Raw genomic sequence first — 24,372 nt, 5'->3', positions numbered from 1 at the left:
CATTTTTACTCCTTAAATATCTTCAAAATGCCTCACTTGTTTCAGTTAATTTCCAACTTTCTAACTTTGTAAAGGAAAATTCCTAAAATTTCCCCAATATAATTTAGTATATACTAAGAAATCTCTTACACTGGACAAGATGCTAAACTAAAAGGTCTAGCTTTAATCATTTCGGGGTAGAGGAGTAAAATGATAATATTAACCTAGGTTATAATGCTATCATATAACTTCATTAGTTTAAATTATCAAAAGAGTTAAGCTGTCGTTTTTTTAAAAACAAAATAAAAACATATACAGCATTTGAATTGAGTAAATTTATTCTATTCGCCTAAACCAATGACTTACCAATGTGGAGTTGGTGATATCCTCAATTGGAAGATTCTTATAAGGAAACTCTATGACATTAAATGAAGCAGATGACTTCAGAGAATAGGAATGATTCTGATTTTCTTTCTGTTTGGAAATAACAATTAGATGATTTCCCAGATATCAGGCCTTTTATATTTATTTGAAAACACTGGGTATGTTTGCTAAATGCTGCACCTGTCTACTTACATTCATAAACGTCTCAGTCCACAGTAATGACTTTACGTACAAGATTGCACTCTTTCCTCTGTCTAATCGCCCAACTTGGCAGACAATCTTCAAGCACTGAGCGACTCCGCAACCCTGCCAAAACAAATCCTTTACTTATAAGAAAAGGTCATTCTATCATCTCTTCAACATTTGAAAATTCGCCATTTTTTTTTCTTTTTGTGTGATGGCCAAAGAGATTACCCAGATTCTTTTGTCTCGAAAATAAACAGGCTAATAGTTGAGTCTATGAATGCTTTTTATTGTGAAGGGGTTGGTATGTTTCTTTTCTTTTTCTTCTTTTGCCACACATGTAGTTCCTTGTAAATGAAAGGGTTGGTTTTATCGTGATTTGTTATAGAAAGATAAGATCCATAATATTAAAAGATTCATTCTATGACTAGAACTCAATATTCTTTAGGCAAACCCAGAACATGGTGATATTTGTAAGATATAATAACCAGATCTCAACAACCCTGTGGAAAAGAAAACAGAATTTTTAATGGTTTTTCCATGGAGGGCCTACAGAAATCAAATCGCATGCTGATGGCCTCTGACACATTTAATGTTTTAATCAGTAACTTCAAGGTTGGCAGCCAAAAGAAATAAATATTCACCACCTTCTACATGCTGATCACACTGTATTAGACATATCACATATATACACCTCACGACAATGCTATCCAGTAGTGGTACCATTTGTTGACAGTTAGGAGTAGAAAAGAGTTTCCTTGACCTGAGAAAGGGCATTGATAAAAAGCCCACAGCTAATATCATACTTCATACTTCTTTCTCCCTAATGTCAGGAATAAGACAATAGAAATCAAGCCATTTCTACTCAATATTTAGTGTTTTCTATATGTAAGATCCTGTCATCTACAAAGAGATAGCTTTACTTTATCATTTCTGATCTGGATACCTTTTACTTTTTTTTTCTTTTTGAAGAAAGAGTCTAGCTAGCTCTGTCACCCAGGCTGGAGTGCAGTGGCATGATCTTGGCTTACTGCAACTTCTGCGTCCCAGGTTCAAGCGATTCTCCTGCCTCAGCCTCCGAAGTAGCTGGGATTACAGGTGCCCACCATCACGCCTGGCTAATTTTTGTATTTTGAGTAGAGATGGCGTTTCACCATGCTGGTCAGGCTGGTCTCGAACTCCTGACGTCAAGCGATATGCCTGCTTCAGCCTCCCAAAGTGCTTGGATTACAGGAGTGAGCCACTGCACCTGGCCTTAATTTTTCTTGCCTAATTGCACTGGCTAGAACCTTCCATACAATATTGAATAGACATTTGTCTAAAAAAGATATACAACTGAAAAGATGCTGAATATCATCAGTCTACAGGGAAGTGCATATCAAAATCACAATGAGTTACTTCTTCACACCAACCAGGATGATTAAAAAATTTTAAAACAAACAAAAGCAGAAAATAATAAGCGTTGACAAAGATGTGGAGAAAATAGGACCCTCATATATTGCTGGTTGGGACTGCAAAATGCTGCAGCAACTTTGGAAAATAGTTTTGCAGTTCCTCCAAAAGTTAAACATAGAATTTCCACATGACCTAGCAATTGCACTCCTATGTTTATTCTCAATAAAACTGAAAAACATGTTTACATGGAAATTTATGCATGAATGTTCATAGCAACACTACTCAAAATAGACAAAAAGTAGAAATAATCGAAATGTTGATCAACTGATGAACGGATAAACAAAAGGTGGTATGTCCACACAATGGAGTATTATTCAGGCATAAAAATGAAGTACTGGCTGGGCATGGTAGTTCATGCCTGTAATCCCAGCACTTTGGGAGGCCGAGGCGGGCGGATCACGAGGTCAGGAGATCGAGCATCCTGGCTAACACGGTGAAACCCCATCTCTACTAAAAATACAAAAAAATTAGCCGGGTGTGGTGGTGGGCGCCTGTAGTCCCAGCTACTCCGGAGGCTGAGGCAGGAGAATGGCATGAACCCGGAAGGTGGAGCTTGCAGTGAGCCGAGATGGCGCCACTGGACTCCAGCCTGGGTGACAGACCGAGACTCTGTCTCAAAAAAAAGGAGTACTAAGGCACGCCACAACGTAGATCTTGAAAACATGCTACATGAAAGAAGGCTAGACACAAAAGGCCATATGTTGTATGATACTATATGTATGAAATGTCCAGAACAGGCAAATCAGTAGGAATGCAGATTAGTGGTCACCAGGGGCTGATGATAGGGGAGAATGGATAAACTGCTTAATGGGTACAGCATTTCTTTTTGGGGTGACAAAAATGTTTACATTTATAGTGGTAATGGTGGTTCAATGTTGTAATTATACTAAAAAACACTAAATTATACACTTTAAAATCACGAAAATGGTTAATTTTGTGTAAGTTTTGTCTCAATTAAAGAAAACATTCTGAAGGAGGACAGAAAGTGCAAGATCAAAAGTGGGGTTGGGAGGTAGAAGGCAGTTTCTATTTCACATGGGTTGGTCAGGGAAGTTCTCTGACACAATTTTACTTTTAAGGACATGAGAAGGATATGGGAAAATAAGCCACAAGGATATCTGGACAAAGAATTCCAGGCACATGGAAGAGCAATTTTCAAAGCATGGAGGAATAAATATGCTTGGGGCTATCTGTTCAATGAAAGCAAGGTGGAAAATTTGAGAAAGAGAATAGCAAGGAGAGGAGATGCAAGCAGAGAGGCAGGAAGGGCCTGTTGATGTTGGACTTAAAGGTCATTGTAGCCTCTTGCTTTCTCATTCAGTTAGATGGGAAGGCACTGGAGTGACACAATCTGACCTATATTTAAAAGGATCACTGTGGCTTCTATAGCACACAAAGTATAGTGGGGAGAAAGGCAGAAATACAGAGGCCAACAAGGCATTTGGCAATAGTCCAATCGAGAAGGGAAAGGAGCCTGGGTTAGGTTGTGTTAGTGATGAAACTGGTGAGAAGGGGCCAGATTCTAGGTATTTTGAAAGAAAATATTGATACAATTTGCTGAAATACAAGACGTGAGATTTGAGAGAAAGAGAGGAGTCAAGCATGAAGTCCAGGTGTTAGAGAATGAAGTTGATATTTACTAAAATCAACTAAGAACTTTATGGAAAGAGCAGACTTGGGAAAACCCAAGGGTATATATTTAGAATTGTTTGAGATTCCTATTAGATATTTAAAAGCAGTTTCTAGTAGGCAGTTGGATATTGCAATCTGAAGTTCAATGCAGAAGATCAGACTGGAAATATAAATCAAAGCATCTACACCACATGGTATTTACAGCCATGAGAGTTAATAGAAGGAAGTGATTAAGTGAACCAAAGCCACTAAGCAATTGAATGGATGAGGACTAACAAGAACCACAGAATTTGGTGATGTAAAAGTAACTAGTGATCACTATTGAACATAAACAGTGCTGGGCATGGTGGTTCCTGCCTGTCATCCCAGCACTTTAGGAGGCTGAGGTGGGCAGATCGCTTGAGCTCAGGAATTCGAGACCAGCCTGGGCAATATGGTGAAACCTCATCTCAACAAAAAATACAAAACTTAGCTGGGCATGGGGGTGAGCGCCTATAGTCCTAGCTACTTGGGGGACTGAGAGGGGAGGATTGCCTGAGCCTGGGAGGTCAAGGCCTCAGTGAGCTGTGTTTGTGTCATTGCATTCTAGCCTGGGTGACAAAGTGAGGCTCTGTGTCAAAAAACAAACAAACAAAAAACACTATACCAGGTTCTCTACTAGAGATCTGGAGGTTTGTTAATTAAAAGAAAAAAGAAAAACAATTGCCTTTAAAAACATTATAGCCATTATATAGGCTAACTCAACAAAGGTTAATCAAGTGCTAATTATTATTCCAATGTATTTTTGTTGGGACCTTCTGGATTTTTTAGTATCATACTAAAGCCTCAGAGATTAGGAGGAGGCCAAGAAAGAGGACAGTTAAAGAACTAGAGTAGGAAAATCAAGTTGGGACATAAACTAGTTTTATTAGCCATCTACAAAAATAGATCATTTGAAGAAAATATGGCATTAATCTGACTAGGAAAAAGGAAAGTAAGAGGAATGCATGGTATAAAAATAAATGTAGTTGTTCAAGCACAGCTGTTGTTATTTTTGAAATGTTCTTTGGCATCAGTTCTATAGTCACATATTTTTAAATGTCTATGGTGCACATATTTGAAATGGCACTTACCAAAGTGTGAATATCTCCTTCACTGAGGGCAAGATCCCGCTTAGTGATGAGATGGTCCCGCTCACCTTGCCCAGCAACCGTGTCATTCTTTTCAGTTGTTTGCAAAGATGAGATCTAATGCAATCACATTAACAAAATGGTGGTAAATGATAATGAAAAACATTTTACATCAGCATTTTGATATAAACTTTTAGATATGATTAAAAAATAGTGAATGAAAATTTAGTATGACAGAATATTTACCACTCAGTATATGGTGAGCAGTAAGGACAGAAAATAAAGATTAGAGTCTTTAATCTGTACCAAAAAAGTTAGCTCTCCCTAACCATTATTTTCAGCCCTTGCTTAGCTAGAGCAGAAACTGATGAAACACACAGAAATGGCCTGCAATTCCACAGTACATTTGTGATGTCCATCATGGGTATATCTTTTATTTTGTTTCTTTACCTTTCCTTAGACCACACTGTATAATAGTTTCTAGTGCAAATCTATGATGGAGATGACTATATCCAAAAGTCAAGATAATCATGAGTAAAATGGTATAGCTTATCCCAAAGGTAGAAATTTTAACAACAAAACACCCTTGATGTGATATTATGCCCTGAACAAACAACAATGTGATGGAGCCAAGGTCAAACTGAGTCACTGAAGGACATCTCATGAGGCTCAGTAAGCACTCCATGAAGATGTGGTTCACTAGGACGTCACAGAATCAATTCTTACCCATTATACAAATGAACTTATCCTAAGTGTACTGCTTATGAACTAAACCATTTTTTGCAGAGTTGGTTTTATACTAAAATAGTTGTTTTATTTTATGAATTTCTTTTATAGGTTTAGAAAGAAGGCAATGAAATATCATTGTAATGAAGAGCTGCTATTAAGCATATTACCTTAATTCTCAAAGGGTTGATCTCCATATCTGAAGTGCAGTTCATTGGTCCATCAATATCATAATGAAGGATATACAACAGAGTATTATTATTATATTTGTAAGGCCACTGAAGATGGAGCATTGCCTTGCTGAATGAACTTGGACCATTGTTTCTCAGCTAAGGAGAAAAAAGAAAATGTATCTACACCTTGGGCAAAAATCTATTCCATAATCCTTCCCCTACATCAACTTTAGAAATCATGTTAGCAATAGGTTTTGAATAACAGCAGTTTCCACAGTTAACCTCTAATTACAATGTGACCATTTTTATGCAAAAATGATCAAACTCAACATTTGTCTCTAACACAGAGTAATATGTGTCAGGATAAAAATATAAACAAGGTTGGGCACAGTGGCTCATGCCTGTAATCCCAGCACTTTGGGAGGCCAAGGCGGGCGGATCCCTTGAGGTCAGGAGTTCATGTCCAGCCTGGCCAACGTGATGAAACCTGTCGGTGAAACCCTGTCCCTACTAAAAATACAAAAATTAGCTGGGCATGGTGGTGCACACGTGTAATCCCAGCTACTTGGCAAGCTGAGGCAGGAGAATCGCTTGAACCCGGGAGGTGGAGTTTGCAGTGAGCTGAGATCACGCCACTGCACTCCAGCCTGGGCAACAGAGCGAGACTCCACCTCAAAAAAAAAAAAAAAAAAAAAAATATATATATATATATATATATATATGAATAAACAAAAGGCAAAATATTTAAAAGTTATTAATGAAGGATGACAAAGAAAATTTCTTCCTATAGAAATAGTTTTGATTATTTGCCATAGGTATTTTCAATTTTTAGCCAGAACTACAAAATGCCCATGAGAAAGTACCAATGACATTTCTTTTACTCAAGTAGAACTAATTGATTTTAAACAACAAATTATATAAACTGCTTTATTTAAACAAAGATATTTGTCAAATAAAAATGAATTTATGTATAGGGAAAATATTCAAAGAAATCTCTGACACATACTTAACCAATGTAGAGTTTACATAAAAATTACATAGAATTTTTTTTTTAAAGGTAGCTTAGTTGTTCCTCTCTTCGTTGGCTTGCTCACTAGGTTTGAGTAAAATCTAACAACTGCAAACCTCATAGATGTGCTGAACAACTGGCCCAACATCTTCTTCAGTCTCAGGGTTCTCCTTGTGCTCCCAGTTTGGAATCGGAAGAAAGATATGATCAGGACTAGAGACTCTAAACAATGACCAAAGAAAACCTACCATGAATATCAAAATGATATAGTCAGTTCATTTTCAAAAGTACCCCATATTCATTACTCAAATAAATAAAATTAGATCTAATTTTAAAAAATACTTTAAAAGAAAACTAATGAACACACACATGCACAAAAACTGCTTTTATGAAATGTACATGTAACAGGTGAATTGACAATTTGTGTAAAAGTTCAACAACATTATTTTGTGCATGTTGTTGCCAAGTCTTGTTCCTTTTGAGGATCACCCAGTATTGGGGGTTTGGAACACACCTAGGATTTTATTTCTACAGAAGCTAATGCCCTAGTAAAACCACCACTAAACATGCAGGGTCTACTGTCCAGAAGAGGCTAAGGCCTGATAGTTACCTTTAAAAAGCAACCATGAGAATGAGATACTCAACTAAGTATTCATACTGACCCTCTTATCTCAACTGCAGCTAAAACAGCAAGGTCAACTTTGTGAGATACAACTGGGCTTACTTTGTCAAATAGATTTGAGCTGAAAAAGAAAAAAAAAAAAAACTTAAAAATGAATTATGCATAACCACCAAAAACATACAGAGGCAAACCCAGTGAAACTAAAAATTAACAAACAAAAGAAACAAGTGTAAAGCTTATACCTCAAAATAGTTATTTTCATTAACATTTAATTCCAAGAAGATGAACATTTTATTTCTGGATTTTAAATTTTGTTTTACAAACTCAAATCTGACAATAAAATTATTCTTATAATGTAAATATTGATTTTAAAATGCTATAATCAAGCAATAAAATTTAATCTGTACTACTTTATATTTAAAGTATATTACATAGTATATTTACAACAAATAATATTTATTTGATAGTTATAAGTGAACATAAGTTGTTTTCATACCTTTGGATTTGTAAGTCAAATTTCACAGAAGTATCCATCTCTGACTGCTGGTGCACACTGAAACGAAGACCAGCTAAGAGCTGAAGGAGAGAGGAAAAGATAGTAATGCTAGTCAATGTCTAACTAGCAAAATTTCAAATCCAATGTCTAAATAAAAAATAATGTTCTAAAATGGGGTTTTTCTGAGCTTACAATAAAACTGAACAAAGATAATTAAATCTTATTTTCTATCAAACCTATTTTACTTAATATACCTGGGCCAATCCATAAGAGAGCCTATTTAACAACAATTATTAATCATAATTATACCTCCTTATAATACTAACCATCTTTCTAAAAAGTGCAAAAGTAAATGTTTGTTGATCCAGTGAAAGTCGAGCAACTGGGTACAATAATTTGATAACACGAAGCTAACAACCAAAGTATGTGCTGTGTTCATAGTCCAGGAAAGAAGAAATGGATGGTTTACTAGAGTAAGGGAACCTGGCTAAAGAAGGCATGAGTAGGGCCACAACCAGAATTTCTCCACACACCTCTCATAACACTCCCAACACCAAATATCCTAATTCCTGCAGGCAGAAAATCGGTAGATTTTAAATAAAACAATTGAACCACCAGGTACAAAAAAGAAGGCTTCTTGGGGATCATATAAATGACATATAAAAACAGTACTTCCTGGGTACTGCCTCCCACTCCACAAAACCTGGAGCTGGCTACTTGGAATAAGCAGAAACCAAATAATAACCAGAAAGCTAGTGAGAATGAGAATATGAGAAAATAAAAGGCATGCTCATTGTTAATAAAACATTGAATACATGTGAAAAACTGAACTTAGGGTAATTTGTTCAAGTTCTCATCCTTAAGATACCGTACATCTAGAAATACTAATGACTTGTAATAGAAAACATACTAAAGAAATATGGAATATTTAGACCTGTATTACTACAGATCTTCAAAGTACCAGTATCAATATGTCATTAAATAAATTCTATTGAAAAAGTCACACAACATATACTGCCATTTTGTCCTTGCTACTAGAAATTCTACAAGGTATATTTTGTTTACTTTTTAGAGGATTCGGAAAGCAAGCCATTGGCTGCCGCTTTTCAAGCTCCTGGGCACCCTGTTCCACCATCTGAAGGGAGCCTGATTCAACTGACCTTCGCTCTGATCCTCTGTGTGGGGCCTGTGATGGAATCTAGCTCACCTAGGATTGACAGTCTTGGTAGCTGCCAGAGTAGCTTTTCAGGATCCATTAAGGCATCAGTGTAAAATAGCAAAAATTATTACTTCAGTCCTTAGTTTAAACCACGTTCTCATCCATTCACTAAAGTGAAGGAGGCGTAAAGAGCAGCTGATTGCAAACCGTGTAGGAGCACAACCAACTGTTTTCGTATCTTAGTTAAAACTAAGCAAAACTCTGCTAATCATTTAACTATTATATCGAAACCAATTTAAGGACATTGTTTTGAAGTGTTTATTTTTAAAAATTACTATGAGCCCAGAGAACAATATGCTTTTCTATTTGCCAGGGAGAAAAAACTGTTTAATTAAATTGTCTTACTTGAGTTCCAGCCTTCATTGGGTTTCCAAGGTCACATACCACCTGGCGAGTTTGGTTTTCTGTCTTAAATGCACAGGAAAGTCTTGCTAAGGCCTTTGATAGACCAAAAAAAAAAAAAAAAAAAAAAAAGGATATGAAAGGAAATAAAGTATCATGCAGTTAGATATTTCAGTTTCTTGTCCTAAGCAAATAAATCTAGTTGAGCAAACCAGGAGGTAAGGAAAAAGCCAGAATTGGGTACAGTTGCCACATGGAAATGCAGAAGTGTTTCTGAAAGATCCCTAGAGGACTACCATATATAACCATACAGCCTCTGACAAATAATTTGATGGACAGGCTTAGACACTTTATCTATCTAACCTCATTTCCAGGCACTTGGCTTGCAATTCTAAAAATGTCGTATCAATGCATTATGCAAAGTATTAGGCTTAAAAGGAATTATGTAAGATAGGCACTCCATTGTCTAGCAATTTAGCCTTAGGCAGAATAGCTAAGCTTGTGCTTCACTAAATAGGGGAACAGCTCATTAATGTTAATAAGATCTGTGAGTGCATTTCAATTTTTAAAGAGGCAGCTTGCTTACTTCATTGTTTCGGACAACCCCGATGAAATCAGCCTGCAGTGGAATGGAAACGATGAGCTCAGCTTCATAGGCACCTTCTCCTTGATTCTGAGCCTTAACAATCAATGTCAGAGGGTTGTCATCCCCAATATAGATCTTCTTTTGATCACTACAAGTTAACAATACAAATCCAGACTGAGAAAAAAAGACTACATGGGGAAAGTATGACTGTTCAAAGAAACAAGAGATAAATACACAGCACTGACATGTTCAACATCGTCTCAAGATATTTTAAGACTACTTCACAGCTTGATAGAAAACAGAAAAGAGCACACTGGGTGCAAATCCAATGCTTCTCTCAATAAAAATAAACATTGATGCCACTAATATATCACTATCATTCATATCTATTGCTGAAGTGAATTGTATGTACTTTGTAATTCCCCAATATTTTTCTAAAAGCTAAATTAATCATGTGTCATAATTCTCACAATATTCTTTATAATTCATATGCCTTACAAAATGGTAAGGATATTCCTTGAGTTCAAAGAGTGTTTACGATGAAGTGTATCTTTAAAATGATACAATATTACTTTGTGATATTACCCAAAGTTGAATGGTAATAACTCTTTCAACCTAGGCAACTAGTGAAAACACAGTGGATATTTTCTTTAGAAGCTCAATATTGATAGTTTTAGTATTATAGAAAATCACGCATTACCCTCCAGTATAACTAATTCTCGTTAAAATACGTTAGTCCTTTGAATAGAAAAATGTGCCCTTCCATTTAAATTTCTTACTACATTATTATTTCAAGCAAAACTTACCTATCTACAGAAACTTCCAGCTTGGGTTTACAGACATTGTCTTCACCACAGTCAAGGAGAATGTGAGCCTAGAAAAAAACATTTTATTTTTCTACATGAAAAATACCAATGCAGGTGGCATAAGCAGTGTTTATCAACATCTATGTGGTTAAGCCTATATGTACACATGTATATATTTTCAGATACTCATCAGCTTGTTTGTATACCCAAACGCAAAAGAGACCATAGCCACTTATTTTTAAACAGGTCAGTGTACCCAGTCAAGAATGAGAAAGAAGAAAAAGATTCATAGAATATAATATAGTTCCTTGGAACCTTTCAGTTTTATCTCAGATTAAGCTGTTATCATCTTTGAATGAAGACTGGTGTAGAAAAGAAAGTAATAGGTAAGAAATGAGGGTTCATTTTTACCCTGCTGCTAGTTAAGTTGTGAGATGTTGGGCAAAATAGACTCCCTTCTAGAGTTTCTCATTATGGACTGTGCCTCTACCAATATCAGGAAATAGGGCTGCAGAGGATAAAAGAATAAGGAGCTGTAGACATTCAGACAGGCAGAGAGACCAAGGGGCAAAAGAAACTGGATAAAATGAGTCCAGCATTGCATGGTCATTTGGAAAAAGATGAAGGAAAAGGAAATTGAAGCATTATAGTTAGCCAATCAGGGTAGGTGAAAAAAGCAAAGAACTGAACTTTTTCCCCACTAGATCTGGCCAGGAGAATGTTTCAGCTAGAGCAAAATGGAAACACCCAAAAGACAGAAACAAGTGGAAAAAAAGCAGAGGAGCTGGATAGGATGTGAAAGAAGAAACATAAAAATTAAGAAAAGAATGGAAAATAAAGATGAGGCCATTTTTGCTTTGTCTATTGGTAACATCCAAAGGGCTTCAAGCACAGAAGCAGACAAAAAGAAGAGAGAAAAGGATGTAAAGGAAAAGAAAAATAGAGTCCTTTAGAAAAAGGATGATGATTGTAAACTTCCAAGTCACAAGGAATGTCCGGAATTAAGGCTTCAACATACACATTTTGGGGGAACTCAGTTCAGCCCTTAATGATATTTAAAATATTGTCATTTTTACATGGAATCACTTAAGAATTATCAGTGGAATACTTTGCATTCTATTTCTTACTGTCTTCAAAATCCAGAATGTATTATATACTTTTAGCACATCTAAATTCAAATACTTAGGTTTTATTAGAAATTTTCTTTGTATTTAGAATTCATATAATTCACAGTTGAAAAAGTGGATTCAAATACTCAAGGTGTTCTAAACTTACTAAAAGTTTTGCAGTAAGAGAATTAAGCATCAGCTTTTAACGTTAAATTAATTAAAATTAAATAAAATTTAAAAATCAGTTCGTCAGTGACACTAAGCCCATTTCGAGTGCTCAGAAGCCACATGAGGCTTGCAAGTGGCTATATATTGGACAGAGATTCTTAACTGTCGTTTTAATTTGAAGGAAACACAAATATATATGCAAATTAATTCAATTACCTAGATATAAGCAGTTGCTATAAGCCTTTTTAAAAAAGGACTATTAGAAGAACTATATGGTGATTCTTTACATCATGCCAAATATAAATCAACACTTGATTAGATCAGGAAGGACGTGTGGACTTTGCAGATAACAAATTAACTAGTGATAAGGTATGTATAACATTCCCAGTTAGAATGTTAGATGAGTATCTTAAGTTTGCATGAGATGTATGTATAAAATATTAATAAAACTGTAATATAGAGATATTTGGCTGATATCACTCTATAGGGGAAAAAAAGGACTCAGCTGGCATTGAAGCAGCCATAGTGTTAAAATATGCTGTCAGGAAAGATAGTTTCAGAAATGGAAAAGCAATGTCTTCCATGCTCAGACAACCAAATCTCTACAGTTATATATGTTACATCTTGCACAAAGTAAGAAATTAATATGTATTTGAGGCTGGGCACGGTGGCTCATGCCTGCAATCTCAGCACTTTGGGAGGCCAAGGTGGGTGGATCACAAGGTCAGGAGATCGAGACTGTCCTGGACAACATGGTAAAATCTCGTCTCTCCTGAAATACAAAAAGTCAGCCGGGCGTGGTGGTGGGTTCCTGTAGTCCCAGCTACTCAGGAGGCTGAGGCAGGGGAATCGCTTGAACACAGGAGGCGGAGGTTGCAGTGAGCCAAGATTGCGCCACTGCACTTCAGCCTGGCAACAGAGCAAGATTCTGTCTCAAAAAAAAAAAACACAAAAAAAACTTAATATGTATTTGAATGAAAAAAATGAGAGAAAAAAACCCAACTCTTTCTGCAGAAAACACTAAATCTCTAACACCAAAGGATTAGGGAGCAGAAAGGGAAACACTAGAACTGCATTGTCCAATATAGCAGCCACTTGCAAGCCTCATGTGGCTTCTGAGCACTTGAAATGGGCTTAGTGTCACTGAGGAACTGATTTTTAAATTTTATGTAATTTTAATTAATTTAATGTTAAAAGCTGATGCTTAACTCTCTTACTGCAAAACTTTTAGTATGTTTAGAATAACTTGAGTATTTGAATCTACTTTTTCAACTGTGAATTACATGGATTCTAAATACAAAAAAAATTTCTAATAAAACCTAAATATTTGAATTTAGATGTGTTAAAAGTATATAATACATTCTGGATTTTGAAGAAAGTAAGAAACAGAATGCAAAATATTCCACTGATAATTTTTAATCGATTCCATGTAAAAATGACAATATTTTAAATATCATTAAGGGCTGAACTGTGTCCCCCCAAAATATATATGTTGAAGCCTTAATCCCCAGTATCTCAGAATGGAACTGTATTTGGCGATATGGTCTTTCAAGACGTTATTAAGTTAAAAAGTCTTTAAGGTGGGCCCTAATCTATGACTGATGCTTAAAAAGAGATTAGGACACAGACACACACACAAAAGGAAGACCATATGAAGACACAAGAAGGTGACTGGTGACTGTCTACAAGCCAAGAAGAGAGGCCTCAGAAAGAAATTAGCCCTGCTGACTCTTGATCTCAGACTTCTAGGCTCCAAAATTAGGAGAGAATCAATTTCTGTTGTTTAAGCCACCCATTCTGTGGTACTTTGTTATGACAGCCCTAGAAAACTAATATAGATATATTTTTAAAATAAATTTCACCTATACCTTTTCTACCTTTTAAAAAAATGTTGCTAACCAGCAAATTAAAAATTACAAATTTAAAATTACAACTAAAACTTTGTATTTCTATTTGACAGCAAAAAGAGAGTGCATAGAAGAGTTTGTAATGTAACCAGCGAAATGAAGCATCCCTTTTAGAGAAAAGGAAATGATAAAAATGGTGGGTAAGTAATTAACATAAGAACAAGAGTGAATAACAAAGCTAAGAATGCAGAAAGAAACATACCTAAAAGTTAATAATGTCACTAATGGAACAAATGTAGGACACAGAGGAGACCAAAAAAATTTTTTTTCAAACAATGAAGAATAAGAATAGGTGGGAAAAAAAGGAAGTCAAATATTACTGCAGTTATTCTTGCCCTCCAAGGGGTTTCAAAAGTTAGCCTACTTGATTAGCTGGTTTTAACGTGGTATTGGCATTAAAGAAATTGGATGAGGAGTCTGGAAAATTAATCAAAAGTAGTGATAACAATGATAATAAAAGATTTCTAAAAAATTATAAAACTATAAACAGAAAATAACCATAACCCATATATGAAAGCACATAATATAAAGGGACAAGTAACAATTAACTTTTAAAGAAAGTATAATACTGAATGACAGACATTAAGAGGCTCAGATGGTCATTATGAAACTATTAATCAACATAATATTGTGCATTCATTAAAAATAAAAAATGTAAAGAATATAAACACAGAAGTATGGTTACAAGTTCTATGTTAATGAATACTAGAAAATGGCACATATACTATGATTATTAATGTACAGGATGAAATATGAAATTGTTAAAATATAAAAACTAGAAAAGACTTTTAAAAATATTTTAATTTGCCTTTTGCTACTGTCACATATACAGAAAACAAGCCAAAAAAAAAAAAAAAGAGCTTATGGGATCTTAGAAAGACAAAAAAAAAAAATGACAAACTAAACTTAGGGCAAAGAGTTATGAAAGAAGAAATATTAATGTAAAAACATGAACATGTAATTTAAAAAGAAATAGTAACTAGAATTAACAATATTTAAATACATTACACATAAGATTTTCTAAAACTAGAATACCATCTATTAAATTTTGTTGCTTTGGTTTTCTGAAAAGAATTATTTATTTACTATATATGCACTTTTTAAAATTAAAATATCAAAGATAACATAGATATAAAATATATTTAGCAAAATACTAAAATACTATGTAAACAAACTGGCACTTTGCTGTTCTCCTTGAATTATTTTCCTATTTCATGTATATGAAATGTCTTTCTCTGTATATCTCCATGTTGAGTGGCTTTAAATATCTCTGACTTGAAAATTCAGATTCCCAAAAAAATAAAAAGAAAAAAGAAAAAAAAATAGAAAATTCAGATTCCTAACCTTCTGACTTTGACTAAACATCTATCAATATGATAAAGGAAATCTCCTCTAATATTTAAAAACATGAATTGTAAAAAAAATAACAGAATATCACATTAGTGGTAAACTGAGTACAGTACCTGTCGACTAATGTTAGCAGGCGTGAACTGGTTAAGAATGGGTTGCAAGCCTGTTGTATCAGCAGCTGTTCTATAATCCAACCGATATTCCATAAAAATAGTAATTGGAGTGAGTTTGTCTCTAAATTCAGATTCATCCTAGAAATGGAAACGCTTTGAATTAATGATAACATCAACCTAAATTATCTGGAGAAATCTATAAGTGCACATTACAAAGCCAGCTGTATTCATCTCTGAGCCTTCAATTCTAACAAAATTCTCTGGAAAATTATACTTATGTAGAAATAGAATATCCAAAAGAAGATTATCCTTATCAAGTAAGAACCTTTAGTCAATTTTTGTTTACAATGTACTATTTGATTCACATGAAAGTACGAGACATGTTAACAACATAAGCACTCAAACACACACACCCAACATAATAAGAACATTATTGATACTGCTTAAGCTACTCAAATACTTCTTTCTCTTCCTCCCTCTGCATTCCTTCTCAATAGGATTACATGTAGTCTTCTGTGACTTGCTTTCTGTCCTACACTCTTAAGATCCATCCATTCTATTGCATGTAGCCTACGTTAATTTTGTACTGTTGAGTACTATTTCATCATGTAAATATACTATAATTCATTTATTCATTCTGTCAAAAGCCATTTTGATTGTTTATGGGTTTTGTTTTGGCTATTAGAAATTGCTGTGATTATTCTTATACATAGTGACAAGTATATTTGTCAGTTTTGTAGTACCACATTATTTTCCAAAGTCTTCAAAACAATTCACACTGCCGTCAGCAATGTATAAGAATTCTTAATTCACATCTTGACCAATTAATAGATATTGGTGGACTTTGTTTAAATGTAAGATTCTATTTCTTCATAGTCATAACTTGGGGTATTTGTCTTGCTTCTTAAATCATGAAGTTTTTTAAATTTACTCTAAAACTTTTTTGTACTTAAATAAGACAGTCACATATTTCTTCTTTAATCTATTCATGTAGTAACTTACATTTTTAGACTTAATATTAACCCACTCTAGGATAAATCCAACTTGGTTTATTTATCTTTTTTTACAAACTGCTAAGACTTATTTGCTTATAATGGCTTAGTAATTTTACATCTATTGTAAGACTAGAATGAAATTCTCCCTTCTGGTACTATTCTCGACCAGTCCAGGAACCAATTACACTAGTTTCAGAGATTGACTTTGAAATATTTTGTTTTTTTTATTCTTTCAAAGAGCTATTTAAAATTGAGAAGTCTTGTTCTTGAATGTTTGATAGATATTGCCTATAAAACCATCTGGGCTTTGTCATTTTGTAAAGATTAACTGCCAATTCTATTTGTTAAGTGTTTAGAGGATTATTCAGGTTTTCTGTTTCTTCTTATGACAGTTGTATTGTTTTTCTAAGAATTTCCATGTTTTGTCTAAAAGTTTTCCTATGTACTGGCCCAAGGTTATTCATAATATTCTGTTAATTCCTCCCTTATCTGTAATGTCGCATTTCAATTCTTAATTTTGTGGTGTTTCTTTCTTACCTTCATTTTTTCTTAACTTTCATTTAAATTAAATAGCATTTAAGGCTATACATTTATCTTTACATTCTACTGTTGTGATAGCCTATACATTTTGATGTCATATTTTCATTGTAATACGGTTGCAAGTAAATTTCCATTATGATCTTGTTTTTGACCCATAAGTTATTTCAAAATCACACTTTCCAATTCCCAGTTGATCTTTTTGTTATGGATTTCTAACAACTGCACTGTGATAGCATGTATTCTATAAAATTACTTTTTGAAATTTGTTTAGACTTCCTTTATGGCCTATGCATGGTCAGTTTTCATATTCTTTAGTTGTTAGGTGTCCCTAGGTTCTATATAAGTCTGTTAAATCAAGTTCATTAATTATGTTGTTGTCTAAATATTTACTGATGTTTTTGTCTTGTTTTGTTTTTTCCTTTAAATAAAATAGAGTCTCACCCAGGCTGGTCTCAAACTCTTGGCCTCAAGTGATCCTCCTGCTTTGGCCTTCCAAAGTGCCAAGATTATAAGCTTGAGCCACTGTGCCCAGCCCCTTTATTTCTTTAAACATTTTATACAAATTTGTGCTCTGTAACTGGCCTTTGCGGGTCTAAAATCTGATGCTTCTTCTAGTGGCTTCTATGTTTGTGTGTGTGTGTGTGTGTTTAACGAATTCATATTTGATCAAACTTAACCTGTGGAAATCCTGGGGCCCGTACTGGATTGCTCCCCTTCAGCAAGGTTTTACATTTGGCTCTTGCTGGAATCACGATGCACCTCTGTCGTTAAGAACACTTAGCTTTATACAACTGTCGGAATTCCTGTGCTGGTGTCTGCAATTACTACCTGCCCTCTCCTTAGGCTTCATCCTTTGCCAGCAACTCTGGCTCATATATTTGCTTATAACTCACAATTCAGATTTTTGCCACTGGAGTTTTTTAGTTGATTGCTCATTTTTTTTTGGACTCTGGCAATTTCTTTTACTGTCTTGAAAGTCCAGTTGCATTTAAGAAATATGTTTATCATAATTTGTTCAGTAGTATTGTTGTGGAAAGGCCATTTGGAATATCCAATCTGCCAGAAGTAGAAGTCCATCATTCAGGTTTGACGCTTTACAAAGCTAAATTTCCTTCATGTATTTTTCTGTTTTTCCTTTTGATCTAACACTAATTTACAGAAAGTGAAAATCATTTAGATAAAAAGGAAAAGCTAATGACTAAAAAGGAACAACAAGGTAGCGGAAAAGTTATCTCTTACCCGCAGATACGCTATCAATTCCTCACACTGCATCAGTCCCCCCCTTGAAATAGTCATGTTCTTGGAGTGACTTGGGGACCTGCTGTAGAGAAACAGTGCTCGTCGAATTGCTCCCTTTTGCTTGAGTTTATCCAAAAGAAGTTCCACCTGGAAATCTATGTAAACCAAAGGATTTATAACCAACATATTCTTTATGGACACCTATCTATCCTACTCTAGAGTTTTCATGTAAACAGAGGTCTTTATTCCTTAAGAAGTAAATTGCTTCTAATTAATTTAAAATGTTATTACATTGTAATGAGACTACAACATATTAATTCTGAAAAAATATTTAATAATAATTAAATAATTAATCAAACTTTCCCTAAAGTAATGTCATAAATAATTCCCAAAAAAATGAATAGTAGTAAGCCAATTATCAGACAGGAGAAATGCTATCTTTTAATTTAAGCTGAGAGGAGGAAATCCAGAGGATGAAACATGTGAATTAAGACTTCCACCATAAATTCAAGTAGCAAGAGTCTTGCTGATTTTGATTAAGAAGTATTTGCTCATATGTACTCATACCATCATATTAAACACTATGATGAATGAACAGTTTGCCCCACTTGAAACTCCTGCTTCCAGTGAAGCTATCATATCAAATTGTCAGATGAATATGCCTTCAGGAAGCAAGTGATCAAACAGAGTTAAACACATCAAGAATCATTGTAAAACAAGGATGTAGCAATTAGGATTACTGCCTTGTAAGACTCAGTTCTTTAAATAGTTTCTTAAGAGAGTGCAAATCTTTAAAACCAGAATTCGCGTCACAAGTTTCTCTAAAAGTTGACCTTTATTTCAAATTTGGGTGAATACCTGGGGTTATTTTGCTTCATGTTCTGTTCTACTAGGCCATATTGACCTCCATGCTATCTCTCAACCAGTGAGCACATTTTCTGCTTCAGGCCTGCTGAAACTGCCAGTTCCTCTGTGTCAAACACTCCTCCACACATCCCATAGCTCCCTCATTTCCTTCAGGTCTCTACTGAAAAGTTGTCTCCTAGGGAGACCTTGCTTGGCTGCCCTATGTAAACTTTCACACACAAACACACACCCAACAGTTTCAGTTTCTTCTCTGCTTTACTATTATTCCTTACCACTTGCCATTAACATACAGACAAACCCTGGCAATAATTATTTAACACTCCTACCTTGCTCTCAGGACCACATCAACCATTTTAGGAAAAGAAGAGTAGAGTTTGCTGTGTGAATTAAATTGCATGACCAAAACTTTTTCTCCTCCTTCTCACTATTTCTAAACCACCTCTACTCCTGAGATTGCTTGGGGCTGCTCAAAGACATAAAATACAGACTTCTCAGCAGATCATCTACTTCTAAACAATAATATTCATATTTCCCCAGAGTTCATTATCTCACATTCATAACTGCTTAACCTTCTAAAGGTCATGTTTACCATTCCGTGGGCTATTTAGCTCATAATGTCCATAAATAAGTGTATTATTTTTGAATTAGCTTAAGAGTTACCAAAGAATATAATTATGTTGAAATCTTAAATGTATTTAAGCATAAACATTCAAATAAAAAATTATAATAACAATTCAAGTAACTATTTGAATATCTTAAAATATTTTTTAAGTGCTGTGCATGCAGTATCATTAAAATCATACGATTTTTCATAGAACACTTACTAAGTTTCCTGGGAAGTACTCCTTTGCCATCTGCCTTTAAGCAGAACCTAACATTAAAACTGTGGAAAAATAAAAAACATACATAAATTGTATAATCCAGTTTAGACATATTTTTTATTATCACTCACATCTCATATTTCCAATACATAGTTTGTATTGTGAAGCCTTACATCTTTCTTCATGTCTTAATATTATTCTAAAAACATGAAACTATATACACTAACCTAACTCATCCTTCAGTAATTTAAGCACATTTCCTTTCATGGTACCTTGATGAGAAAAAGAAAAAGAATGTCCTAACTTCCTCTCAAGCTTATAGAACCTATTGATAAATCTAAATGAGGGAAATAACAATTCGGATTTTTTTTTTTTGAGACAGAGTCTCACTCTGTTGCCCAGGCTAGAGTGCAGTGGCAGGATCTCGGCTCACTGCAACCTCTGCCTCCTGGATTCAAGCAATTCTCCTGCCTCAGCCTCCCAAGTAGCTGGGATTACAGGCATGCACCACCACACCCGGCTAATTTTTGTATTTTTAGTAGAGACAGTGTTTCACCACGTTGGCCAGGCTGGTCTCAAACTCCTGACCTCAGGTGATTCACCCGCCTCGGTCTCCCAAAGTGCTGGCATTACAGTGAGCCACTGTGCCTAGTCAATGGTTCAGATTTTAAAAACTGTCTCATTGATAAAAGGACCCACCAAAACTTTCTTTAATTAGCAACCTCCTTTACAGCAGTGTTCTTCACAATTTATTAACAGGTTTTGAAATCAGTTTAATGGGTTGTGTTCAGCATCTTAAGAAAAATTTTTTAATAAATAAATAAAACTGATTTAGGTACCAAAGGTAAGCATGATTTTCTGAAATGCTTGATTTAATTACTTTTATGTGTTTATAATGCAAAATGTATTTCTTACTATGTGCCATACTCAAAAATCATATGATGTTACTGCTCTAGTTAGTGCATTTGAAGCCTTTGAATTACTAACATAATTAGAAGCAGATAATTGGCAACTTCACAGAGATATGCAGGATAGAAAAGCAGTAAAACTTACAGCAAAATCTTGAAAACAACTTCACTGCCAATCCATAAAAATGAAGACCAAATATTACTGAATTTTTAAATGTAATCCAATTAAATAAATGAAAATTTCAAAATTTTAATAACCATAACAATAATTCAAAAATATTCAAAAACAAATTCAGGAAAAATATCTTTAATTGGCTCTTTTGAAGTAAAACTTTTCTAGGTACCAATCATTTTCTCCTTGATCATAAGTCCTCTGCAACTCTTCTGTGTAAGTAAGGAACATGAATAGTGTTTCCCAAAGTGGGAACTCATGAATGACTACTCATGGTGATTTTGGTAGTATACGGGTCAAGATTTTTCATTAGTTTTATATTTATATTGATATGTATGAGAAAGATACTGGTTTCTACATTTTGCTTTTAAATACTGTGAAGTAAAGCATGAGACAACTTAAAAAATATCTATAATGAAAATAGAGCAAAAATTACTCAAGTAGCATACAAATGACAAAGATGAGAGAAAGAATGGAGTAGAGAAGAATTCAGATATTTAACTTATGAAAAAATATTATATTTTTCTTTGGAAACTAGTAAAGGAATAAGCAAAAAATTAATATATTAGAGCAAAATAATTTTTTTCATACAGCTGTTCACAGATATTAAATCTGAAAAACAAGATATCTTTTAAAAATTTAAGTGTTCATGGGCCTGTTTGGAATTACATATAAATGAACTGAGATCTTATTAGCTTTTCTTTCTTTTTGAAAATATTCATTGACCATGCATAATTCTTCAAAAATTAATTTCATACTAATTTATAGAGTATCTTTACAGCCTTTAGATATCTTTTTTGGAGCACTATTTCTATAATCCAATTTATAACATGAAAATAGAGTGTAAGGCCAGGTGCAATGGCTCATGCCTGTAAATCCTAGCACTTTAGGAGGCTGAGGCAGGATGACTGCTTGAGCACAGCAGTCTTCGAGACCAACCTGAGCAATATAGGGAGACCCCATCTCTACAAAAAATTTTAAAAATTAGCCAGGTATGGTGCCACACGCCTGTAGTCCCAGCTACTAGAGAGGCCAAGGTGGAAGGATCACTTAGGGCCTGGGAGGTCGAGGCTACAGTAAGCCATGATTGTGCCACTGCACACCAGCCTGGGCAACAGAGGCAGACCTTGCTTCAAATAAAAAATAGAAAAAACAGTATACTCACAGAAACTGTTTTAGCAATACTTCAGCCCTACCACCTTCATTTGCAATTGTTCTTACAATGCCTGAATAATAATCACAATAATAACTATTATTAAACAAATACCCTTACCAGGAAACTTTGAGAGCTGTTCCAGGCAGTGAGCAGGTTTTATTGTCTTGATTTAAAATGCTAGGGTACACTTCAAGACCAGCATTTACAGTGATAACTGGTCTGGCCCTAGGGGGGGAAAAAAGAAGATGAAGAAAAAAATTATTTAAGAAGTTAGGTTGACTGAAATATTTTTGGTTCATATTCACTACATATACAGTACAATGTCTACTAAAAGCATTGTTTGTAATAGTAAAAGGAACAGGAACAACATAACCATAGGTGATCAACTGTCTCAGTTGCCCAGAACTGTCCTAATTTTAGCACAGTAACTCCTGCATCCTGGGAAATTGCTCAGTTCCAGGCAAAGTGGGACAATGGCTGGCCTATATGAATTCAGTCACTAAAGCAGAATGGCTAAATAAGTTGTGAGATATCTACCGAATTCACTGCACTACCATGGAGAAAATGAGTGGGATGACCTCTAAGACATAACCAACATATAGTTTTAGTGGGAGAGAAAAAAAAACCCAAAAAGTACAAAGGATGTCTACTGATATACATACATACATGCATAATATGATTTTTTAATGCATAGAATATTTCTAATAGAAGAAACAAATAAATTATTAGCTGGTATGAGGTAAAACATTTTTTTTATATACCCTTCTTACACTGTTTGCATTTTTACCACATACATTATATAATTAACAGCAATTTTAAAAACTAAAAACAATAAATTAAAATAAATACAGTTTTCCTGAGTTCAGATACACAGGTTTAAGTCCTACACAAAAATACAGCTGGCTCAAGTCAATGTGCCTGTCTCAAAATGATAAATCTCTGAAATCTGTTAAGTATTGTATAGTTACAATTAAATTGACCCATCACAAACTGCTACACAGCACTAATGTTAGTGCTCCTGCCATGTATAAACTCAGATCACAGATATGTAAACATCTTAACTACTTGGGATGACAACTGATATTCTAAGTCATGAGGAATTGATGAAATACAGAGAATAACTGGGGATACATAAGAAATTGGGAAATAGAAATATATAAATTCATACATATTGCTCTAATAAAAATATTCATTTGGGGTTTCATTACATACTGACCTTGTGGTCAGAGAATACTAAGACATAAGCATGAGGTTAATTTCCTGTTTCTTATAGGAAAATGTAAACCCAGACAATTTTTAGAGAGATTAAAACTACAAGAGAATACCTCTGAACATAATTTAAAAGACAAAGAAGGGGCGGGCATAGTGGCTCACACCTGTAATCCCAGCACTTTGGGAGGCTGAGGCGGGTGGATCACTTGAGCCCAGGAGCTCAAGACCAGCCCAGACAACAAGACCCTGTCTCTACCAATAATACATAAAATTAGCCAGGTGTGGTGGCACATGCCTGTAGTCCCAGCTACTCAGGAGGCTGAGGCATGAGAATCACTAGAACCTGGGAGGCAAAGGTTGCAACGAGCCAAGATTGAACCACTGCACTCCAGACTGGGCAAAAAATAAATAAATAAATAAAAGACAGAAGTTCTAGTGTTCAATAACACCGTAGATTGACTATAGTTAACAGTAATTTACTGTACATTTCAAAATAGCTGGCTGGGCACAGTGGCTCATGACAGTAATCCCAGCACTTTGTGAGGCTGAGGCGGGTGGATCACTTCAGGCCAGGAGTTCAGGAACAGACAGGCAAAACCCTGTCTCTACTAAAAATACAAAAATTAGCCAGTGTGGTGGCATGTGCCTGTAACCCCAGCTACTTGGGAGGCTGAGGCATGATAACTGCTTGAACCCAGGGGGCAGAGGTTCCAGGCAGCCGAGATGGTCCCATTGCACTGAAACTCTGTCTCCAAAGAAAATAAAAAATCAAAATAGCTAGAAGAGAGGCTAGAAGAGAGGATTCTGAATGTTCCCAACACAAATAAATGATAAATGTTTGAGATTATGAATATCCTAATTACTCTGATTTGATCATTACATTGTATGAATGTATCAAAATATCACATGTACCCCATAAATATGTACAATTATTACGTATCAGTAAAAATAATACTATTTGCCTGCAGCAAATCATGAATAGAAAGAACAAATTTTATCATTATTTCAAGAAAATTAAACTAAAATTCAAACACTGACACTTAATTAAAAAATGTTCAGATAATTCAGAATATTCCTATACTACAGAATACAGA

The 24,372-nt window shown here is 34.7% G+C and overlaps 1 protein-coding gene across 1 annotated transcript in view; it reads right to left on the bottom strand.

Annotated features, from left to right (window-relative positions):
• The window catches only part of ITGAV (integrin subunit alpha V), an 88,355-nt gene that overhangs the window by 4,621 nt on the left and 59,362 nt on the right, over nucleotides 1–24,372 (bottom strand). The window contains exons 15-28 of the mRNA XM_054477784.2: nucleotides 22,184–22,291; nucleotides 19,834–19,892; nucleotides 18,143–18,297; nucleotides 15,369–15,506; nucleotides 10,722–10,789; nucleotides 9,916–10,063; nucleotides 9,333–9,425; nucleotides 7,769–7,848; nucleotides 7,313–7,393; nucleotides 6,767–6,872; nucleotides 5,639–5,797; nucleotides 4,746–4,859; nucleotides 556–669; nucleotides 346–453 (exon numbers count right to left, since the gene is read on the bottom strand). Coding sequence (XP_054333759.1) covers nucleotides 346–453; nucleotides 556–669; nucleotides 4,746–4,859; nucleotides 5,639–5,797; nucleotides 6,767–6,872; nucleotides 7,313–7,393; nucleotides 7,769–7,848; nucleotides 9,333–9,425; nucleotides 9,916–10,063; nucleotides 10,722–10,789; nucleotides 15,369–15,506; nucleotides 18,143–18,297; nucleotides 19,834–19,892; nucleotides 22,184–22,291 — 1,531 coding nt within the window. The remainder of the gene's footprint in view (nucleotides 1–345; nucleotides 454–555; nucleotides 670–4,745; nucleotides 4,860–5,638; nucleotides 5,798–6,766; nucleotides 6,873–7,312; nucleotides 7,394–7,768; nucleotides 7,849–9,332; nucleotides 9,426–9,915; nucleotides 10,064–10,721; nucleotides 10,790–15,368; nucleotides 15,507–18,142; nucleotides 18,298–19,833; nucleotides 19,893–22,183; nucleotides 22,292–24,372) is intronic.

The sequence above is a fragment of the Pongo pygmaeus genome, chromosome 11 (genome assembly GCF_028885625.2).
Source record: "Pongo pygmaeus isolate AG05252 chromosome 11, NHGRI_mPonPyg2-v2.0_pri, whole genome shotgun sequence".
In the NCBI taxonomy this organism is placed as follows: domain Eukaryota; kingdom Metazoa; phylum Chordata; class Mammalia; order Primates; family Hominidae; genus Pongo; species Pongo pygmaeus.
Note: the sequence above shows the minus strand (reverse complement) of the source record. Positions and strands in the feature narration are given on the sequence as shown.